Raw genomic sequence first — 23,187 nt, forward strand, 5'->3', positions numbered from 1 at the left:
CATCTCTGTGTAGTAGATTTTATTTTGTCCACATACCGATTTTTACTGTATGCTAGAGTAGGTACAGTCTGGCTGGCTCGTTCTTTCTAAACAGATCGTTTATATTTTTATTGAGAATGTTTTCACCTCCATCGAACATAATATTTACAGGTCTTTGTTTATTTCAAAGGTTTTCCAAAAACCGACATAAAGCAACCCATTTCTTTTCCACTTTGTTGTACCACACGAACATTTATATACAAATTTAGCACGGTCTATATGTGATTAAAAGCTTGCATGCCAAAATTACTTGACACCAATGTCCTTGTGTCTGTCATGCAAGTTTTGATTCAGCACTTTCTTGTCTTGACTGCAAGTGCAATTTTTATGCAATGTTCAGTTAAACGTTTTTTTTTTTTTTATTATTGATCATTGTTTTGTAAATTTTGTTAAATCTGTTCCCACTGAGCAGCAATATTTCCACGTGCAAGTGGATTTCGTGACATTTATACTAAATATTTCATTATTATTTGGTACATTCTGTATTATTAGTAAATATATAATTATTTATGATCCAAATATGACAAAAACATTTGCTTGTAACCATGTAGTTAAATTAGTGTCTTGGTGTAATAAAAAAGCACATGTTTCATCTCTTGAGATACAATATGATTCCTCTATTTCTAAGTAATATAATGTGTCCGCATCTACTGTAGTGATATAACAGGAGGAAATATGCTAAAATTTCAACAGGCATCTGTTTGGTCCAAGGCATGATGATGTATATTCTTCAGGTTATCAGGTGCACATATGCAGGACAGGCATATCCCACGTGGCTAGATAGCATAAACAAGCCAATACAAATATGCAATTAAATTAACGGGTCGTAATTGGTGTCTACTCTGAATAACTCAACGATACACAGATAGGAAAAATATTGTCTCTGTTTCACATATTGTTCGTTTTTGCTTTGAAAGTCAGTTGCAAAAACATTTTTTACATGCTCTTTTAATGTTTAAGACCTTTTAATTTAACATCACTGTTTAATTTACCTCCATTTATTGAAAACTCTCCTGCGTCAACAAAATAATCCTTTTTGCCAATGTTTCGAGGAAGCAGAGGAAGGAGAACAAAAACAGTGGCAATGAATAAACATATGGACCCAATGATCGTCATCGCTATTGTGGCCTTCAACCAAGCTGCAAGAAAATGTATCCTTATATAATCAGTATGCATAAATAAATAGATAGATCGTTACGTGTCTAGATTTGTTGGAAATCTTCACTAAATTAGTATAAACTAGAAAATAAAAGGTTTGTGACCTTTTATGCCTCTATGCTGCAATAACCTTTACAAATGCAAAGAGTTAACAACAAAAATTAAAAGTCCAGAGGCTAAAGATAATGTGTCTGACGATAATGAATGAATTCTCACCTTAATGTCAACAAGAATGACTAAAATGAATAGAGAAATTATTCGATTCTGACCACACGGCACAATCTATTTTGCGGAGTTTATGCATATTAGATATCCGTTTGTATTGGACCAGAAACTCCCATCCAGATACCACGAAAATCTAAGCATCATTTAATATTTCCGGCTGGTTTCCATGGTGCAGTAGTCAACATTTGATGTAATGTGACATTCATGCTAAAGCGACGTGTATAGGATCCATCAACTGTTACGTAAGACCCAATAATAAAGTTCGCAAGAACTAAGAAGTATAGTGCATGCAAATAATTTTTATACCGATACCACCTCTTACATACCATATTGCTTGATAACGGTAACAGGATATTGTGACTGAAGCGAAGTGGAAAGCCAATCCAACACTGATAAGCCAATTTATGATATAGCTATAACTGATATGCAGTTTCAGCATATTTGCGACAATCAAATGCGGATATTTACATGTGTAGTGTTTATGAATTTTATTACTGCAGTGGGGATCATGGATCCGCGTTCATGTCGCGCTCCGTCAGTACTCAGCCAATGCTACACTCAAGGTTGGGGAAACAAAGGATCCAACTTGCAAATTGAATTCAGCAATGAATCCCGGTTAACCACAATAAGGACTAAATTACTGCAGTCAGAAAATCTGGAACTATATTATAACTTATGATGAATTACTTCAACCAGTGCCAATTTTCGAAAAGTTATCATTACTTAAAGAATCCAAATAAAAAATAGTATTCAAATACTTATGTATTGTTTCGAAATTCGTGGAGAACTAAACTTCTAATAGTAATTTGCTAAAGTTTAGATATGTGCTGAAATATACACCAGCTGACACGTGGAGATCGCATATATTCATTTAAAATCACACTAATTTCTTCTTGTTCGATAAATGAAATCATTGAAATGATTCTGAGCATAAAGATAACAAACTGCAACATTACTGTTTACCACGTGAATCAACAAAATGCTTTAAAACGAATGAGTATTGAAACCAATAACAGGGACACAGCAAAATATAGTACAGTGGTCTATTTCGAGCATTGTCCGAGCCATCCTAATATCGAAAAAAAAAAAAAAATGTCACGAAGAGTTATAACGCTTGAGGCTCTGTCTTAATTACTTGCACTGGATAGCCGTGGGCAAAGGCCACATGTTCGAGACCAGGGCAAGACCAGGGCGGGTCCCTGGATGGCAAACTTATAGTAACAAACTCGTTATCGACAGCGCCAAGCTTGATTTTCTCATCTCATACAGTTCGAAGCGGTATCTTTGTTTCATAAACACAGGTTGCAAGCAAAACTTGTCAGCTAGATTTATCAACATGGATAAACTCGAAGGCCGATGGAGAATCTCCACAGTATTAGATTGTCCATGCTTGTATACTCCGCAACATATCTCTTGTCAATGATAAACATATATCCCACAACGGCTGTAAGAGTTGCCACAAACTCGTTTTATATAGATAATATTTTACCAGAACTGCCACGTCTGTAAATTCTAATTGCAGCAAGATCTCCATGCCAGAGTAGCATGTTCCATTGGCTCTTGGAGAATCAAGCGCGAAACTATATGATCTCAAGATTTCTTTGCAACGTACACGGCGCCCCCAAAATATAACTCCATGACAACATGGTACAGCCAACAACGGCCCCAACTATAAATGATCCTATTGCACGATACAAACTTGTTTCTTTTAATGGTGGCGGTGGCTCTGGTAAAACAACAAGGCCCATTAGGTTATTCTCTTCTCAAGACCGCATAGTGCTGATTCCGACTCGTAAACTGGCTTACCATAGAGCTACAAGAGAATTCGAAGCACAGACATGCCACTGTTTGTTTCTTCAGGTTGGGGGACTGGAACAGAACACGCATGGGCCACAAATACATACACTGGGTTATAATATGGGAAAAAATGTGTTCAGTACCAGGTGAAACATTAAAAGCTTTCTAACATGCCTGTCCACAATGGCGTGGACATCGTTTAAGTTCTCGAAAATAAGCCCGGGATAATCTTCAGCGGGAGTTGTCTAAATTTCATGTGGAGAAATATCCAAACAATTAAGTTCCATTGCTGTTCCGGCCATTGGATACCCCATACCAGACACAGTCAACTCTGTTGCCACTGTACCACTCGATGCCGTTGACAAAGTGATCAACAAGGACAAGTCTCATTGGGTTCATCGATACGCAATTTCGGTTCATTCCTCACAAGTACTAACTGTAAAAAATCCCCAGTGGGTAAAGATCTTTCACGATGATTATTCAATGGACACATATTGCTCTGTCGAGAGTAGGATATATGTCACATTTGTGCAGGGTTGTTCTTGTTGGGCCGTAGGAGACCTCTGTCAACATAAATGTTTCTAATGTGCAAGGACCTTCGGTTCCACAAACGATTCGCACCACGATGTCAATGAAAACAATATTATCTTACAGTGCGCTGATTCCACAAGTAGATTTCTGCGCATTAAAATCAACGTGGGTTGCATTATCATTGCAAACTATGCAACGTAGACATTTTATGGGAATACCCGGCCAACGACTTCAGACAATTTACATTCGATCGTTTATATATAGTCAACAATGTCATTATCGTGATAACGTAGCGCTGGCGTGTGGTGAGTGCAATCGACATCGTGGGACAGGCATTGTTTGGGAGCTGGCTTTCAAGGTAATAAATTGCCGGTGCATTCCTGAGACCGGTCACGTGTGCAATTTAATGCGTGGTCAAACTCCAAATAAGATCAGTAACACTCTCAGCTCTGCCTTTTATTTATCCAGGTGCTACAGATATCTCACGATAGCATTTCTGGCGCCGACCAATATTGCTTCTAGACTAGTGCTCGCAGCGCCACATCCTGGTACTACTAAATTTTTTTATTGTCACAGCAGGTTTCATAGCGATCGCGCCCTTAATTCATTCTTAAACGCGCCTACCATCGCAGAAAATCTTGCTATCCATTCTCGTGATTGTTCAGTACGATTAAACCGTTCAAGCATGGCTTGCTCACGATGAACTCCAGTATAACCAAGGATAAGTTTAACTCTTGCATATCAACGCGGTTATAACTCCTAGAAATTATCCACCCTAATCAACCTACAGCAGACTTGGCCACATTATAGGTCCACTCGCGTATATTCATGTGAATGAATCTGAGGCTTCGGATGCTGTTTTGGATGTCACCAGAGAAGCTTTTTGTATCTACTGGTACATCGACGTTGGTCAATGCGTATTTATATTTTGGCGTCATGTGAAAGAAACTCGTTATCAGCATAGTGAACTTTGCTGGGTGCTCTGACATCAAACAACCCCAGAGGAAGTTTTGGACGCCGATAAATGAATCTTCCATAATAACGTCGTGCAAACCAATCCGTGGCAGATTTTTTCATCAACGCGAGCTGCATTTGCTAATTTTATGATCGTTGCGGCACCATTCCAATAACTACTGGTTCTGTAATAGATTAATTCCATTATTTAAGCCACCCTGGAGAATTCATAATTGGCCAACCAATTGTTTACTGCCCCACCTCAAACGAACCCCGCATTGCATTCGATATTAACCAACGCGCAAGATGTTTTTTGATTGCAGGCTATCTTATCCTGCTTTACGTGCCAATAAGAGCGCAATAGGCTATATGTATTTGAGATAAATCCTGTCTACGTTACTTAATACGTTCGCTCTATCTCGTTGACTGGTTTCTCACCGCTGTGTGAATTATCAGCCGTATCCTGTTGGATATCACTCGTGTCCAGGCGTGTCTGTGCGTCCATTGCACCACACACAATATGAGGTTATAGCCATTTTATAATTATGGATGTCAATCAATAAATTGAGCGAATTCCTTATAGTTGCCTTCAGCGCCACAATAGATCCAACCCGGTCAAACATATCTAGGAGTTACCAAATAGTGTACGTGCAATAATCATTGGACCATCTGGCTCATCTTAGTGTCAGTTTTTATTTAACCTCGTTATGAGAATGCTCAAGTGCGATATGTTATATCTGGTAGTACCAACCGCAGATGACCAGCCGTGTTATCATGTCCTGAGATATTTCAACAAGGCTTCAACGGCGGTGACTGACGGACAAGCCAGCGTAAATTTCATCGCGGACAACAACGATGCGTCCGCCATCGAGGACATAGACGGCAACATCAACAACTTAGTTGTGTTTGACAACATAATTCTTGAGAAACAATCAAACCCGACAAAACGCTTCATGAAGATGAGACACAATTCACCTCCGACGAGCATGTTATAAGTGTTCAACGGGGTGGACTCACACGCTCACTGACTGAGAAATATTCATGCGACATCGTGTTCTCAAAAATTTAAGAACTTCCTTTCATACGTAGAAGAGGCCACTTGTGGTCAACGTTTTGGCCGACAAGAATGTGATAGGCAGCAGTAACATTTATTACCAAGAAGAAAATCAGCTAAGACTGTCAACGGGTGGTACATTCTTGTTTATGGAGAGTTAACCTGGTGGTGTCGGGCATTAGAAAAGGCTGGGAGGAAGAAGAAAGCCGATAAGGGCTGAATTAGATTTACAAGCGAGCTAGGAGCCTAAGAGCACCCAGTCCAAGTTCAACGATGAAGCCCGGCCCAAGCAAGTCAACATAAACAGACTGTGGTCATGCAACCTCCCTAAGTTCTCCCAAGCTGGTGGCCAGATGATGCCTAATAGCTCCTTGACCGATTAGGACTTGAAGTATCGGCGTGTCTTGCTGCAAACAATTCCGTTGACGTCATCAATGAAGCCGCCAAAATCTTTCAGTGACTATACACGAGTAAGGACATAGACCCGTATGTGTACTGGGCGCTTATCAACGAGATAATCTATGGGCGCACATCAACTAAAACTCGGCAGACCTTGGCGAGCTTTGTTCACAGTTTAGAACACTGACTATATTATAATTGATAACTCCTCGAGAGTGCTGTCGCGACATGATTAAAGACCACTCCTAGTACCAGCACGATGGTTTCTGCATCGACAAACAGCCTCAGTTCGATGTGGTATTTGCCAGTGCGATTATGGCACCATCTGGTCACGCACTTGAAATCTCGTAGGCCCTATTACACGTGTATTAAAGTTGGCCAAACACTAGATGCGTCCTTTTCGCGTGTTACCCACCAACAACACGCTTGTGGGGTCTTTTTTAATGGAAAACAGCGAAATAACGACGCTATCTCAGATTGGTGCGTCGTAGGTCTCCCTGACGATGTAAGCTATCAATGCTGATTTTCAGCAGTGCCCAATACAAACTATTACCGGGTGTGTTTCTAAAATCAAAACTGTCGTTAGTGAGCACACAGTAAAGATGAGACCTGCCATGGAAATATCCACTATGGGGTACCACGTTGATATAGGAACGTCTTTGATTCTGTGCTCCGGTGGTCAGCAGATGTGAATTGGCAACTCGCTGTAGATAACTCTCAGGATCGAGACTGACATCATGTTGTCCCTAGTATCATTAATATTACATCGATGATCGAGGTAAATCTCACGTGCGAAGTCGTTTACGGAAGTTGTTCATTGGGTAGCAGCAACGCAATTGCGAACGGTAGCTCTACCAGTGTTGCTCGCCAAAGACACATCATGTATGTTTTCCCCGAATGTGTCGCCGAATGACCGTCTCACGGCCATTCCAACACAGTGTGTGTATTTGCGATGTCACAACAGCTCATTCACCACTGTAACGTTTACGCTGACCGACCAAGATGGACATTTGATGGCTGTGCGTGGACAGACACACACGTCAGCTAAAGCTTGTCAGGGACAACCTAAGGCTGTTACAACCGTGACAATATGCAACGGTTCGAGTCATAAATTCAGTGTACAGCGTAACATGGAAGTGGACTCAATGATTTTGTTCGAAGGTTGATTAGCAGAACCAATCCTCTGGTTAATGAGCACAGTATCTCACTTATCAAATGTTCAGTGCATGGTGCTTGTCAACCAATGTTGAACTGACAGACAATGACGACGGAAATAGTTCAAAGTACAATGATTTGACAATTTACGTGGCAAATCGTACAACAACAAGGGGTTTCTGCACCTCGACATGTATATTCGTGGAGCTTTATAATGGTGAACGATTGAAAGCGCCAAAAATAAACCCAATGGTGTTCGTGGACTATGTGTCAGAGAAATTTCCTTGTGGATATATGGTTATCAAGAACCATCGGAAGAAATCCAGTTGAATATTTATCACAGTCGTGTAGCACGAGCTTATCATCGCTTAATGAGCGTTGGAAAGTGACTCCTGGTGTCTCAGAAGGATTTCACAACGTAGTATTCAATTTATTATTCCTCGTTGTAACACCTAAATTTATAAAGACAATCCGTCGAAGACATGTATTTTTTAACCCCGTTTGAAAAGACAGACACTGGCATTGACGACTACAGATGTATCGCAGTGATGTCGGTGGGCACAACACTGATGCTTGAGAGTCTGGCGGACGAATGAGAGTCGTTGACGCCGAGTGAAAACATAGCTGCCGATCTTCGGTCAGACACGTGTTTCGCTCTGCTCGTTGCAAGTTTCGGTTGGATGCAAACTCTCTCTCAAGTTGCCCCATAACTGATCACGAGCAACTGATATATCATGTCGTGCAGGCATATTTTCGTGTCACAGACAGAAGATAAGATTAAAAATCTACAATTGTCTTTAAATCTCAACTATAATTATTTGAACCGAGTTGAAGAAAAAATCGTCAACGCACATAAACCTACACAGTGATTTTGATTCTGGGGTAAAATAAATTGACGATATACTCAATGGCATAGCAAATACCGTTGAGACAATTAATAAACTCTGGACAGACTTTGACACACGAATACCTTGCGAGGTTGCTTCTGGAATTGGTATAGCGAAGCAGGCGAAGTTAAAAACTCCGGTCATTATGTTCACTGCAGAATATTGTGTTTTTCACTTTTCTTTGTACAGCGATATAGATTTACTCTTGAACGTCGAATGGCGGCTGTCACAAACTTCAAAAATATTTTGCTGGTGGAGTAGTAAAAGTACGTGAGACACCCCACTTGGTAGTCGTGGAGACTTAAAGAAAATCGTAATAAAGGAAGATGCATTTATATTAATGCCAACCGATGCAAGTTTAGTGTCCGCATCCTACTCCTACTGTATATATTTCTTATAGATGTTATAATGGACAATCCACAGCAGTATCGACGTGACAAAATCATTGATACCCATGCAACGCTATGTGCGAAAAATGAGAACGCCAACGAATACTTGTTCGATGACAAAACGTGTAAGTGTAATTACCGACTCGGCATGAGACATAGCATCAGCAGCCAATGTGGAACTTAGTGTAAATGGAATAACAACCACGTTTACAGTAGGTGTGTCCACAGTGGGAATCTTCGAAGACTTCGAGAAGGCTTTCGACATGGTTTGGTATGCAGTCTGGTATTCAACATAAACGTAACACTAATTCGCATCATAGATAACATGTCAATGGAAAATAGAGAATTGGTTCACAATAACAGTCGGAGTCATACATAGCTGCCTTTTCGTAACCGTTCGCTTCAGCATCTACCTGGAAAGGATCATTCCGATGCATTGGAGGACCATGTCGGTATCAGTCAGAACAATCATCAACCTGAGCTTTGCAGATGTTGTTGATATTGATGGCAGATCAGAAGATAAACACGAACTGAAAACCTCAGTGAACCGTCTCAGCCATGCATCACTAACGTATTGGATGTATATCAATGCTTAAAGTACCAAGCTAATGATAAAAAAACCGAGTGGCTGAAAATAAGAGTGGATGGACAGAATCTAGTGGCAGTAACAAGTTCCAGGTACATAGGTGATATCGTCTCTGATGAAGGTTCAAAGCCTAAAGTTCTTTCCATGTTCACGAAGACAGGAACTGCACTGGATAGACTGAATCCTATTTGGTAGGATATCAACATTGCGAACGGGTCCAAATCAAGCTTATCCGCTCCTTTGGACTGTTCATATTCCTGTATGCATGTAAGACCTGGACCTTCTCAACAGAACTAGAGGGAAGAATCGATGCCTTAGAAACAAGGTGTTATTGAAGGACTCTGAAAATCTCATCATTAGACCATGTCTCTAATGAGGAGGTGTATATTAGAACCCATCGTGCTGTTAAGCTATATAAAGATTAGCTCACCACCGTAACGAAACACAAACTCAGACGATATGGTCACGAATCTGGCTCATCTGCCCTGTCAAGGACAATCCTAGATGGCACAGTGAGAGGGAAAAGAAAACAAGGCAGACATAAGAAGATAACATCAATGTGTGGTCAGGCATAGACTTTGCAAAGTCCCAAAGAACAGTGGACAACAGAGCAAAGTCACCTATGTATCCCCCTAAGACCAGCAAAGTTAAATGAGAAATGAAGGGGGAAAAAATGCAAATAAAATACCCAAACTGCATATTCATTCCTATTATCCTGCGCTGTACCGCTGTTACTAACCTACGTCTCTTGCAAAATAATTGAAATAATTAATTAAAATGAACGTTAATTCATAACATGTATGTGATTAATATTATCATGATTTTGTAGCTTGATCGTGAAAGCTGGATGGGGGATTTATTTATCCAGTTTCACGAGACTTCCTGATATGAAATGCAAGTTGTTAGTGTACTATATATACAAATAAAGTGCTTATCTTCATATCACTGTGAATTTACAGAAGCAAGAATTAAAATATATTTAAATAAATAAACTGATGAGAAAACCACACAAACTATTCACATAAGCCATTAAAAAGAGTACATGGAAGAGTTAAGTCAGACATCCAGATCCAATGCGATATGTGTGTATATAAGTATATGTTTGTGTATGTGTGCGTGCACGCGCATGCGTGCGTGCGTCTGTGTGTGTCTTCAAGATAACCGAAATATATCTAGTTAGGTCTTACCCGGCTTTGGGTCATAGGATTGACATTTTACTTCATTAGTTATATTTTCCGCAGAAGTGGCGTTACTCACATCGTTTGCATGAAGAGCACAACCTACCCACAGACCGAATTTTATTTCTCCCTGACACGTATTCAGCGCCACCCATTTTGAATTAGCTATGGCAGCAATGCCTAAACCCAGTGCAGAGGCTACGCACAAAGCGGCAACGGATGGAAACTCCTTCATATTCAACGTTGTCTTGGGGCTGAAATATGAAATCTGAAACTAATTAGTGCTTAATAAAAACAGAAGTAACGAAATGGTTTCCGTGCAATGCAAATGTGAGAAAGATTTGGAAACCGAAGAGGATTGTCGTGGTTTAAGGCATTTTCAAAACCCAAGTTTGCATGCACTTTACGTTGGAAATGAAATGACATGACCACAATTATATAACATTCATCAAATAGCAGAAAATGGCCAGTGTCCAATATAATCATCTGTATTTACTGTTCAATATAATGATCTGTACTTACTGTCCAATACAATTATCTGTATTTACTGTTCAATATAATGATCTGTACTTACTGTCCAATATAATCATCTGCATTTACTGTCCAATATAATCATCTGTATTTACTGTCCAATATAATCATCTGCATTTACTGTCCAATATAATCATCTGTATTTACTGTCCAGTATAATCATCTGTATTTACTGTTCAATATAATTATCTGTATTTACTGTCCAATATAATCATCTGTATTTACTGTCCAATATAATTATCTGTATTTACTGTCCGATATAAGTATATGTATTTACTGTCCAATATAACTATCTGTATTTACTGTCCAATACAATTATCTGTATTTACTGTTCAATATAATTATCTGTATTTACTGTCTTATAAAATTATCTGTATTTACTGTCCAATATACTCATCTGAATTTAGTGTCCAATATAATTATCTGTATTTACTGTCCAATATAATTATCTGTATTTACTGTTCCATATAATTATCTGTATTTACTGTCCAATATAATCAAATGTATTTACTATCCAATATAATTATCTGTATTTACTGTTCAATATAATCATCTGTATTTACTGTGTACACAAGAATTAATTGCAGTTTATAAAATTTTCAAGCAGGTTCCATAGCAAGAAACGATAGAAAACATGATCCATTTCAGTGATATGTGCAGAGAACACTTAATACTGTTCAATGTTTTATGTCTTCTGGCACTGCCCTTAACAAAAGCAGAACGGCAGCCACGTGATTCCGTTTCAATTTTATACATTTCGTAGCATTAAAATACACACACATTCTCAGACCTATCTACCTTTGCACGAAAACAATATGTTTCTATATTGTTTACAATACAAATAATTTATAAGATGAAGCATGCACATATATTCCAAATGAGCAGATATAAAAATATTTATTTTTAGTGTCTTGTACAAGCAAATCCATAATGTGGCGATAAGGTTCGTAAATAGCATATATAGCTTAAATTTTAAAATATCAAGAAACTTTAAAAGATATGTTACCACTCCATGGTCTTAAACCACATAACAGTAAAGATCAAAAACAGCAAGTTCTGTAAAATTCAACAATTAATTTATTTCAAGAGGATACAAAAAAGTGAAACTTTACAAGGAACAGTATTGCAAATTAAGTCCGAGAACGTCCGAAAAGTTTCATGACAAGATCAAATGTAGGGAGTGTTCTGAATTAATTCCAATGGTGCTCCGCATGAATTCCAGACTTTAATGCGCTTATGTGCCAATATTATGCACTAGTTTGATGGGCTAACAATGATATAATCCTGGACGTTACTGAATGAATTCAAAGTAATAAAAAAAATAGTGATTTACTCACAATGTATCCATGAGCATTTTGTAACTCAAATGTATAATGAAATAAATGCCTTCTCAAATTATAATCAAATGCAACTAAAATACTGATTTAACTACATCTATTAAGATCGCAATGAATAATACTGATGTAAAAAAAAAAATACTCAGAAAAACCTAAGACACAATAAGAGGACCAAGATGAGGGTAAAACATTCATTCCAAAACATTCTAAGCTGTCAGCAAGGTCAGGTGTTTTGCATAAATTTTAACAACTATACCTGACAGAAATCATGTGGACAATATAATCTCCAATGGGGAAACCAAATGTCCTAAAATCAAATTGAAATAAACATGTTTAAAAATTACATTAATCAGGTAGGCCCAAGCACCTTACATCAATTATGGACAAAAGTCAATCACACAATATCAACTGTGATTCACCTAAGATAACCTTCGTGACAGCGTGGGATACAAATACCAAATGGTACTGAAAACGATACAATATTTCCTATGTTAGGAAGTCCCTCAGAGTCACCACAGTTGACCGTGAAACAACCTCATGAAAAGGCAGCGAAATATTATATCAAGATTCCTAAACTGGTTAGTCGGACTGAAATGGCACAAGTATTTGGCGATCAAAGCATAGCATCGCCACTGACGTAGCATCAAAAGCACAACAATCTGAGTTACATAAATGCCTTGGTAATTTAGAAGATCATCAGGCAATTATCCTTAATGAGCACAAGCCAGGTGAATAGGCGGTAAAAGTTCTCTGAAACACGTGTCAATGAATCCTTCAGCACCGATACCTACGGAGTTAAAGCAGATAGTGTTCTTGGTGCAATTTCGACTATGCCGCTTATCTGTGAGAATGATGATGGATTACAAACCGCGAACACTTGGATTCGTGGTCATCCACTTATAGTCTTGATCCTTAAAGAAACCTTGGTCATTAATGATAAAAACAATAAATTCTTTCTCAATGATTCTTGAGACGGTGGAAATATAAAAAGCTCAGGGTCAAGAAGGATCCTTGACGGGTGCGTGTAAGTTCAAATATATACTTATAAATCCCATCCGTTTCACTAGAGAGCAAATATAAGCGACTGAAAAAGCAACAGCGACATCATATACCGTTATGAAATCGACCTAGAATATCCGGATGAGCTTCACAGCAGCCAAATAATAAGCCGCTATCACCAGAAGCGCTGTTGTGGCCAGCAATTGATTGTTATAAATGTGAGGTGGTGGTTGATTCCTCACACATTTACAGAATGTGCTGACTAGTACCTAACTAAGGTCTAAAAACATCTACGTTGTTCACATACAAAACCTTCATCTGTATCTGTGGCTGGTGGTACGTGTGTTGAAGTCGCTCCGTAGCGCTTGTCTGGCCCCATACATTTTATAAGAAATCTAAATTAAGAGAGTGAATACAGGGAAATTACTGGGTTTAAATAATCCACTAACGCTGGGTCTTACTAATAGAACAGAAGTGATAAAACAGTCACAGACGAGTACGTTCATCAAGGCAGCAAGACCTTACGATGGAAATGCTCAGAAATAGCACTTTGTTCAACATTTGAGCCCGATATAATTTTCCACAACTCCACCTGCTGAGAAAACATTCGCATCTTCACCTGTTCAAAAGGCAATATTGACACCAGGATAATTTTAGCATCGTGGACCAGGACAAACACACGCATGACCTCAGCGGGAAGATTTTGACAATACAACTGGACATTAGAGTTTTATCCCAATAAAGGATTTAGACTTGATGCTGACAGATCCGGACATTTCTTATTTATAACATTTACCGTATACCAGCACACGCTGGTTGGGGTTGAACTCATATTATTCGATCAGTAGCACGATTCAAACATCTAAAGATTATCTATTCAGGTCAGGCCTCAAAGGCAAGTTACTTAAACATTTTTCGGTGGCAGGATCGTTCAGAATGAATACGGACTAATGAAAAGGGATGAATGGGTTAAAGATTAGTGAAGACACGGTATTAGCAGTATTGGGGTTTTGGTATTTGAGATCTATTACATATAAGTGATAATTTATAACGCATTCATTGATGTTGCAGAATTTGCCGACAGGGTGTAATTCGGTTCACCAGTGATGCCAAAACCGATATTAATTTTGTTACACGTGTAGCTGTATGTCTGCTTCAAACTTATGGAATTAAGTCACCCTCACGTATGTTTAAATATAATCTTGTTAAGGGCCAAAAAAAAAATCAACTGTTGGTACCACAGAGATCTAGGAGTATAAACTTGAAACACGCTTGGCGTAACTTATATCGTTTTATAATGAACGTGGTTCGAGCCCAAAAAAGGCGCAACCACCTATGACATAGGATTGCTCAAGTAAGATACTTTCTATGATTGTTTAACAATTGCAACAATAATAGAAGAGTAATTGGGTAGAAGCGATCATGTGTATTGCACCTGAACAATAACAGCCTGTCAGTCAGCAATACTATGCGATTCGGTTATTAACATAAGAACTATGATAGACTTTCTGTGTTACTGACATGAGAAAATAACCGAAGCTGACCAACATCCTAGAGACAGTATCGCTAAAGATCCTCGTTGCTAAAATGGTATAATAATCTCGTCAAGTCTAAGAATACAGTTCTATTCAGCATTTCTCTCTTCGGCCAAAAGGTTTAACACAAATATATATATATATATATATATATATATATATATATATATATATATATATATATATATATATATATATATATATATATATATATATATATGAAAAGTATAACAATTTATTGATCTCAGCCTCGACTTTTGCGTAGCGTGATAAAACTCAGAGGTGTAAATCAGAAGCTTATAGAAAAGTCACTATTACTGAAAATTTTGCTCATATCATTCAAATGCAACTATTTCGAGAAATACCGAATAACGTATGATTTATGGTGAGTCGTAGTTTTTGTCCTACATAAGTAGGTTAGCTTTCCTCAATCCAATGAAGTTTAAAGTGGCCCTTTAACAATGTAGAACAATTAAGCAACCTTTAATGATTATATTTAATTATTTTTTATAATACCTGCAAGGATAACTTTGGATACATGTTCTTTGCTTTTTCAATATGAAATAAATAAACAGACTGTGGATAGAGCGAAGCTGCTTTAATTTGTGTAACGGCTTTCAAAACGAAACAACAGGTATTTAATGATAATATAAAATGGGAATACGTGTGTTCCTGTTGTGAACATTGTAGATATCTGTGTGAATTAGATATTAGTTTTGATGAATATTTTATTTTGTAAGTTTGATCTAATAAAAGCAAGCATGTTTCGATTATATAAATACAATAAAAATGTCAATGTATCACATTTTGTTAATTCATGGAGTAAAACAAAAGGTGGTCAATGAGCAAGGCAAGAACATTTCTGGTGTCTACACGCTAACGTATTATATTTTATGTTGTAATTCATTTAGCTTTACGTTTTAGAGACATAATTTGTGTCATGAGTGGGCTAAAGGAAATTAAATCACCTGATTTCTTTTACTCAGTGCTAAATTCCAGGTAATATGTGGTATTGTCAAGAACAGCATGTGGTTACACCAATCTTATCTGCAATGTTATAACAATGTTTTTAAATGACACCTTTAATCTCATCCAATAATCCCGGTTATAATAAATTATGTCTATCTTTAGATTTTTACACTTTTGCATTTCTTTCTCTTTCAATAGGTCTATGACGCTCCCGGCTTGTGACATTGGTTTATAATACTACTTTTTTAGTTAATCTGACCTTCTGCATGTCTGTCTCATTTTGATGAAATGTGTTGTCTACGTCAGCTTACAATAGAATGCATATATTGAAAAATGTGTTGTCTACGTCAGCTTACAATAGAATGCATATATTGAAAATAGTGGATGACATGATATTCTATTTCTATAAAGACTTTGGTAGTCTCTGATACTAAACTGTCTCAGTGTCATCATTGTGTCAGCTTTGTGTAGCCTCAGGCATGGGCAAGCTAGAAAAGGACACCGTCTCGTTTTAACGGTGTTTAAAACGTAAATAAGTAAACCGTTGTGCTGCTAAACTGAATACATGTAACTTGCATATGTTTCGTCTTAAATACGGTTTAAAAGCTGCACATCATGTTCCTATATCTGGCTGAAAGCCATTGTTTTGGGTATATATTAGTAGTAAGTAGGGATACATTACGTACAATGGAAATTAGCATTACAGAGACCCCTGGGTCAGATTACGTACAATGGAAATTTAACATGGCGAAAAATCGTGGGTCAGATTACGTACAAGGGGAATTAACATGGGAATAAATCGTGGGTCACTTTACGTACAAGGGGAATTTAACATGGGGAATAGAGTTTGGGCTTGTTTAGGGACAAGGGGAATTGAATATGGGATTTTTTTTTTTTAAATTTAAAAAAGGGGTAGGCAATTGAAAAGTCATTCTCTTTTCGAGAAATATGCGTGGCCCTGAAAAGGGCCTTTGGGTTTCTTCTGCTTCTTCTTTTATTTCCTCCATTTCCTCATCCACCCCCTAATCTTTCCCAAAATTCCTTTGTTCTTCCTCTTTTCTGGTAACCAGTCTGGGTGCCCCATAGCCCTGAACTTCTCTTGTATCTTTATCCAATTGTTGTTGAGTTTTTCAAATGCGTCTTTTTTCTTTAAGTTTTCTTTCTCCTTTCTTTCTTTTACTCCACTTGTCTTTGATCTTCATGACCTCTTCCTCCATCACTTTTCTCATAAGTTGTTCCGATTTCTTAATCTGGTCCAGGCCTTTTTTGACAAAGGACCACTCTGTCCATTCCATTACTTCTTCCAAAAAACACCTTACTTCTAGCACATTATCCATCGCTTCTTTCAAGTGGCCAATCTTTACATACTCTGGATCTATAAAGCCTCTTAGTCTTTTTACTTCTTCTTCTATCATCTCTGCCACCAGATCCATGGCTGATTTTAGGTTTGTCACTTGCCTTCTTACAAAATCCCTGGTTACTTCATACTTCCATTCACGTTCAATCCTTTCTACTGCATAAGCTCCATCCACCATCCAGTACCAAATGTCCTTTAACTGGTTAAACAATTCTGTTACAGCTACCATTTTCTTTCCTTTATTCCTTAGAATGGTGCCAACGACCAACCTTGTGGGTTCTTATACTTAAAGTGCGGACGTGAAGGAAAACATCCCCCTAAAACAAAATTGATCTTACCTAGATCATGACCAAACAACGCGCGGACGTGAAGAAAAACATCCCCCACTTTTCTCATTTCATATAATATAACCCAAACTATACTCTCCACATACGCTAAGAAACAATAAAGAAACCCATAATCTACTATTCACACAAACTTACTTGAGCATTTACAAACACAAACACAAACACACAAACACATACACTCTCACTATCAATAAAGAGTTAGTGCTTATATTCACACTACTCAACCTACACACATTGGCAAATTGATCGTTATTTCTTTTCTTGAGTATTGGGTAGCCCTGAAAAGGGCTGTTTTTTTGGGAACTTCATGGACACCTGGTTAATGGTGGCACCTTCCAGGCCTGGCGCCACATACACATCTTGTTCCCCAGTTACATTTTACTTTTTTGGGGGAGAGAGCAGAGGCAGGATATGTGGCTTCAGAATCCCAATTTTCAGTTTCTGGGATTCTGAAATTTCTTCTTCTCTCCTTTTCCTCCTCCTCCTCTTCTTTGTTTCTTCTCTCCTCCTCTTTGTATCTTCTTTCCTCCTCTTCTTTATATCTTCTCTCCTCCTCTTCTTTGTTTCTTCTTTGCTCCTCCTCTCTCATCCTTCCTTCTTCCACAGTGGCCTCCGCGGCCAGTTCGTTCAACAGGCGCCTGGCATATTCCAGATGCACATGAAGTTCCAACAGTTTCGCCAATCTCCTGTTCATTTTTTGGTGTTGATCAATCAACAAGGGTAGCTAGACTGCCGAACGAGTTTCAATTTATAGTGAAAGCGCGGACGTGAAAGAAAACATCCCCCTAAAAAACATAAAATTGATCTTACCTAGATCATGACCAAAAAAACAACGCGCGTACCTAAAAGAAACACTCACTCACTTTTTTATGCTACCCATCACTATTTTAAAATTTTTTATAAATCACTTCAATAGACTATTTACATACTCAAAGCAATCCAATCTAACCCCAAATCTACACCTCAAACACCAAAAAAACATTATTTTAATCTACTATCCTCACCAACTTGCTTGAGCACTTACAAACACACAATCCTATACACAAACACATACCCTCACATTTTTTTAAAAAAGAGTTAGTGTTTATTTTCACACTACTCTACCTACACATTGGCAAATTGATGATTATTTCTTTTCTAGAGTATTGGGGTAGCCCTGAAAAGGGCTGTTTGTTTTGGTTTTTTTTGTTTGCTATGGCAATCTTTTTTAGTTTCTAAGAATGCGATGTCCTCTGAGGATAGACTTTCTGGCGATAGGTCTGCTTCTTCGGAAAGAGAAGAAGAACTCTTTGGTGTCGATACGACAATCGACAAAGCCTCTGTCAGCTTCAGGTTGCTGCTGCTGCTGTTGTTGTTGCTGCTGTTGCTGCTGTTGCTGCTGTCTCTGAAGTCTGTACTTCTCTGTCCATTCTTCTTTCTCCCTGTTCACTTCTTCTCTGAAGAGCTCTTCTATCAGGTCTTCAGTGACTTTTAGCATTCTCACATTCTCTATTTCTTCTGGTTTCGGTATCAGACTGTGTCTGACCCTATGCAAATTCACGTAGGCTTCGTTGAGCTTAGCTACTTTGGAGCACATCTTCGTAGGAGGATGAGTCGACAATGGATGATTAGACTGGAAACTGCCCCGGTTCTTAAAGTCAAAGCGCGACGTGAAGGAAAACATCCCCACGCGGTTTTCGAGCCGCAACGTTCAGTGAGTGTCATGAGAGGGATAGTAAGAAATTAAAGAGCATGAATCCAACATTCTTATAGCTAAACAAACCACAAAGGCATTTTTTTCAAAACACAACATTTTTTATTCAAAAATCACTTAACACTAAACAACAACTCTAACATTTTTAACAATAATCCAACAATATAACATCAAATAATTGTTTCAAATTACAAACATTTTTTTCAATTTACAGTCTACTTTAAACAGGGCTGACAACGTTGTGAATGAAATTGTGATTTCCACTGTTGGAAGTCATTAGGCCATTGATGGACACTACGTTTCCTAGCTTGAGACAAAAGATAAGCATAATGGTCACAAAACCATCGATCTACTTTCACATCGTTTCTAGAAGAAGAACGAGGATCAAAATGAGTCACTAAATGTTCTAAGGAATAGCCCAGGCTGCGATGATGCAGAAAATGCACACAGTACTGTCCACACACCAAGGAATCTGTGCCTTGTAATTTCACATTATTGAATCGGGTGGTCTGAGCATTTCTTCTCATAAAGTCAATGATATCGTCTTCCAAAGGGGGCAATCCGTACGAATCGAAATATTCCACACATCCTTCTTGAGGAAAGTAGACGGCTACCCAGTGGGTTCCTGGGAGATGCCTGTCGTCCGTGTTGATCACGTAAGCTTGATGGTCTTTAGGTTTGCGATGAGGGAGTTCATCTTTAGCACATACGACAGGATTCCAAGAAGCCGTATACGAACTGTGGTTCAAAAGGTAATAAAGTTCCCAGGTATCCATGTTTTGTGTGTGGTTTTTTTCTTCTTCACAGGTAATAATATGTCGTCAATTCGATCCTGACTTTTTGCTTGAAAATGTCTGACAAATAACCGTTTCTTCGTTTCGTCTCCTCACTCTGATTCAGGAGAGCTTCGATACGATGGATCTCTTGAGTGGTTAATGGTGGACAAGAATGTTCACGCAAGTCTTTATACCACTGATGCAACACGTCTTCGTCCGAGATGAGACTCCAAGCCTCGTCCAGATACTCGTCCAATTTTTCTTCCTGACTCAACATCAGGCATTTATCGTGTTGAATTTGACTGGGATGATCGTTTTGACATCCATAGCAATTTTTCTTGATCAATTCCGTCATTTTTTCGACCAAGTGTTTGGCAAAACAGGAGACTAAATGGGCTTCTTGTTCTGGCCATCTCGACTTCATCATGATCACTTCTTCTTTTTCCATGGTCTCCTCACATTCCATGTCCAAAGTTTCTCCACTAGGCAAAGAGGGATAACAGTCTTCCATGGCTTCTAGTAATCTAGAATGACTTCTCTCAAACTGATGATTTCTATGGTATTATCGAATTCTGCATACAGGATGACGTTCTCTGTATCGTCCAGTGGCTTTTTAAACTGAAGTTCCACACGAATCTGGCCGGATTTTATAGGGTGGAAATGTCCCTCGTCGCTGCCTTGGTCTGGAGTGAAATCGAAAGCCCACAAAGCATAACCTCCTGCATAATCCTCGTACGTTATGCCATGACTGGTATTGGTTCCTAACTGTCCCGTGGCTTCGTACAGGGACAAGTACGATCTCAAGTAATTCTTCTTCTCAAAGTCAGGTTCGAAAGGTCGGGTACACAAGGTCTTGCCATCGCGACTGACTTCGATCTTGGACACGTCAAAGTGTTGAAAGTGGAAAGGATTTTCAGCGAAGGTTCCGTTGAAGGCTGTATTCAAGACCATACCAAGGATTAAACGTTTGGATAACTGTCCTTGAAACAGATGATCTTCGATCATGGATCGCTGTCCCTTGGGAATGGTGAAGGTTTTCACTTCCACGCGACGTATCGGATACTTGGCGGTCGTTCTGCTCAACGTCTGACTGATGTCGTTTCCCACTTTGGGTAACACTTCCACGCGTCGTACGTAGAGTTTCGCCTCCTCGATTTTGCTTTTAGGAGTGCCAGTCTTAGTAGCATCAGTATCAGCCAACAAATGGAAAGCGGTACTGCTGCGATTCAGTCTCAAGCGGATATTTACCCCGTTCAGCAAATACTTTTCTTGCAACCACATGTCCAAATGCAAACGATCCATCAGTTATAAACTGTTCTTATTTAAGATTTTCTTTCGTCTTTCCTCAAAGCCGTCATTGTCTTTATCTAGTAGGTCAAACTTGGTCTCTTCGTCAGGTTCCCATAGCACACAAGCATTGAGATGAGTGTTCTTGGCATCTATTCCGTACGTCAAGAGATTTTCCAGGTAGGCACGGTAAGGGTAAGTATCCATGCTGCTGCTGACCAGTTTGTTATTCAAGTACAAGTCCACTGAGCTGAACAAGGAATGCATGAAATTGTTGATGGGAGCTATATTCTCAGTGTCTTCTACTCCACCATTATCCTTATCTAGAACTTTGACTTTCAAGTACAAGTAACTGCTATTCAGATCGATGTAATCTTCGGGCTGTCCCTTGATTTCAAACTCGATGGGAGCGGAATCTGTCAGTGAGAAGACGGGGTGAAATTCCACCCATTGGGATTCTTGCATCGTCATCATCGTGGGGGGCATGGCAAACAGGTCCAGTTCCGTCTTGGAACAAGCGCAAGATTCTCGGTGCATCATTTTTCTTTGTGTCTCAATAATCGAAAACGTCTAAGTCTCGAACGGTTCTTCTTTTCTTGGCCTTTCTAGCTTGAAGTCTGGTGAAGGGTGTTTTCTTCGTCGTCTCTTTCTGCCTTGTCCTTGCTGAATGCCTGACTCGGTAGCGTGCAGGGCATTTATAGGTGTGTCTCGTCGGCCTAAAATGTCTTTGCCCGTTTTCAGCAAGACATTTTTGCCTGCCCTCATGAAGGCTTCTTTAGGGTTTTGTTTGTCGATGATGACATTTTGGAGAAATTCTTTGCCTTGCGTCAGTGCCGCATCTTTCAAGGCGTGCAATCCGCGTGTCACCATCGGCTTCAACATCGGGGCCACCGAACGAAAGGCCGATTTTAACATATCTCCTAAACCGTGTCCTCGCTGTCGAGCAACCCCTTGATACACTGGATACATGACTTACGAGTCGTGAGAGAACCGTTTTCTAAAATGGAGTTTCACCATGACTTTTCCTTTGGTGAATGGAATATTTTGTCCCAAATCTCCTTTTATAGTAATGTTGACCGTGTCCAAAAACGACTTGCTGACAGGTAAATAGTGAGGATGGACAAATTCGCGGTGGACGTGATAAGTGTTTCCACCTTCCTCGTCAGCGTTCGTGACAGAATCCACTTTGAAAGGAATGACACGCAGTAACGGTACGGAGGTGTGTCCCACCACGTTGTACTCCACCACATCGGAATTCACGAACATCAAATTCAGTCCTTGGTTCAGTTCTACCGGGGTACGAAATAACTTGCTAAAAGACTCGTTGTCGTAAACAATGGGTAATTCGTTGTTCTTGAGCATGGCCTTTCTCATGTCCGTGTCTCCGCCCAACATGTCAAACAATTCAGGACAAAATAAAATGGACAGGATTTTACTCCCGTCAAATCTCATCGAGAAGCGACGAGCTGCTTTGTGGTATTCCATGGTGACACTTTTTCTGACACTCTCCAAAGCTTTCAGAAACACGACATTAAACCTGGAGGCTATGGTGCTGACCAAATGTTGACCACTAAAATAATAGCCTGGAGGAACGAACAAGTGATAGGTGGTGTACTTTTGATTTTGTGTGCCAGGGGTTTTTATGTCATATTTGCCATGGGTATCCAAGTACTGTTGCACTTGCTCGTCATGAACTTCCACTTCAAAAGAATTTTGATTGGGAAGGACATTGAGGACTTGGGTCGGGTGAATGATTTCTACTAAAGCCACTTCCCAATGGGCTTCGTGATCTAATGGGATGGCCTGAGGTAATTTGGTCGTGTAACAGCACAACGTGTTGTGGGGAAACACCTCCATGGAACTGTCACTGGGTAAGGTTAAGTAAAATTGGTTTTGGTGACTCATAATTCCAGAGTTCTGTGGCTCTCCGAGGGGTTACTGGACGTCAGAGGAGTGTCTCCGCCCAAAATGGGGTTCTGGTTGTGGTTGTTGTTGGAGTGGTGA

The 23,187-nt window shown here is 39.1% G+C and overlaps 1 protein-coding gene across 2 annotated transcripts in view; it reads right to left on the minus strand.

Annotated features, from left to right (window-relative positions):
* The window catches only part of LOC149771355 (uncharacterized), a 43,706-nt gene that overhangs the window by 4,035 nt on the left and 16,484 nt on the right, over positions 1-23,187 (minus strand). For both annotated transcript variants that reach the window (XM_089948565.1, XM_089948564.1), the window contains exons 2-3: positions 10,362-10,606; positions 1,032-1,178 (exon numbers count right to left, since the gene is read on the minus strand). In XM_089948565.1, coding sequence (XP_089804691.1) covers positions 1,032-1,178; positions 10,362-10,587 — 373 coding nt within the window. In that variant the 5' untranslated portion in view covers positions 10,588-10,606. The remainder of the gene's footprint in view (positions 1-1,031; positions 1,179-10,361; positions 10,607-23,187) is intronic.

Source organism: Sinohyriopsis cumingii, unplaced genomic scaffold (assembly GCF_028554795.1).
Source record: "Sinohyriopsis cumingii isolate HCF-2022 unplaced genomic scaffold, ASM2855479v2 utg001938l, whole genome shotgun sequence".
Classification (NCBI taxonomy): domain Eukaryota; kingdom Metazoa; phylum Mollusca; class Bivalvia; order Unionida; family Unionidae; genus Sinohyriopsis; species Sinohyriopsis cumingii.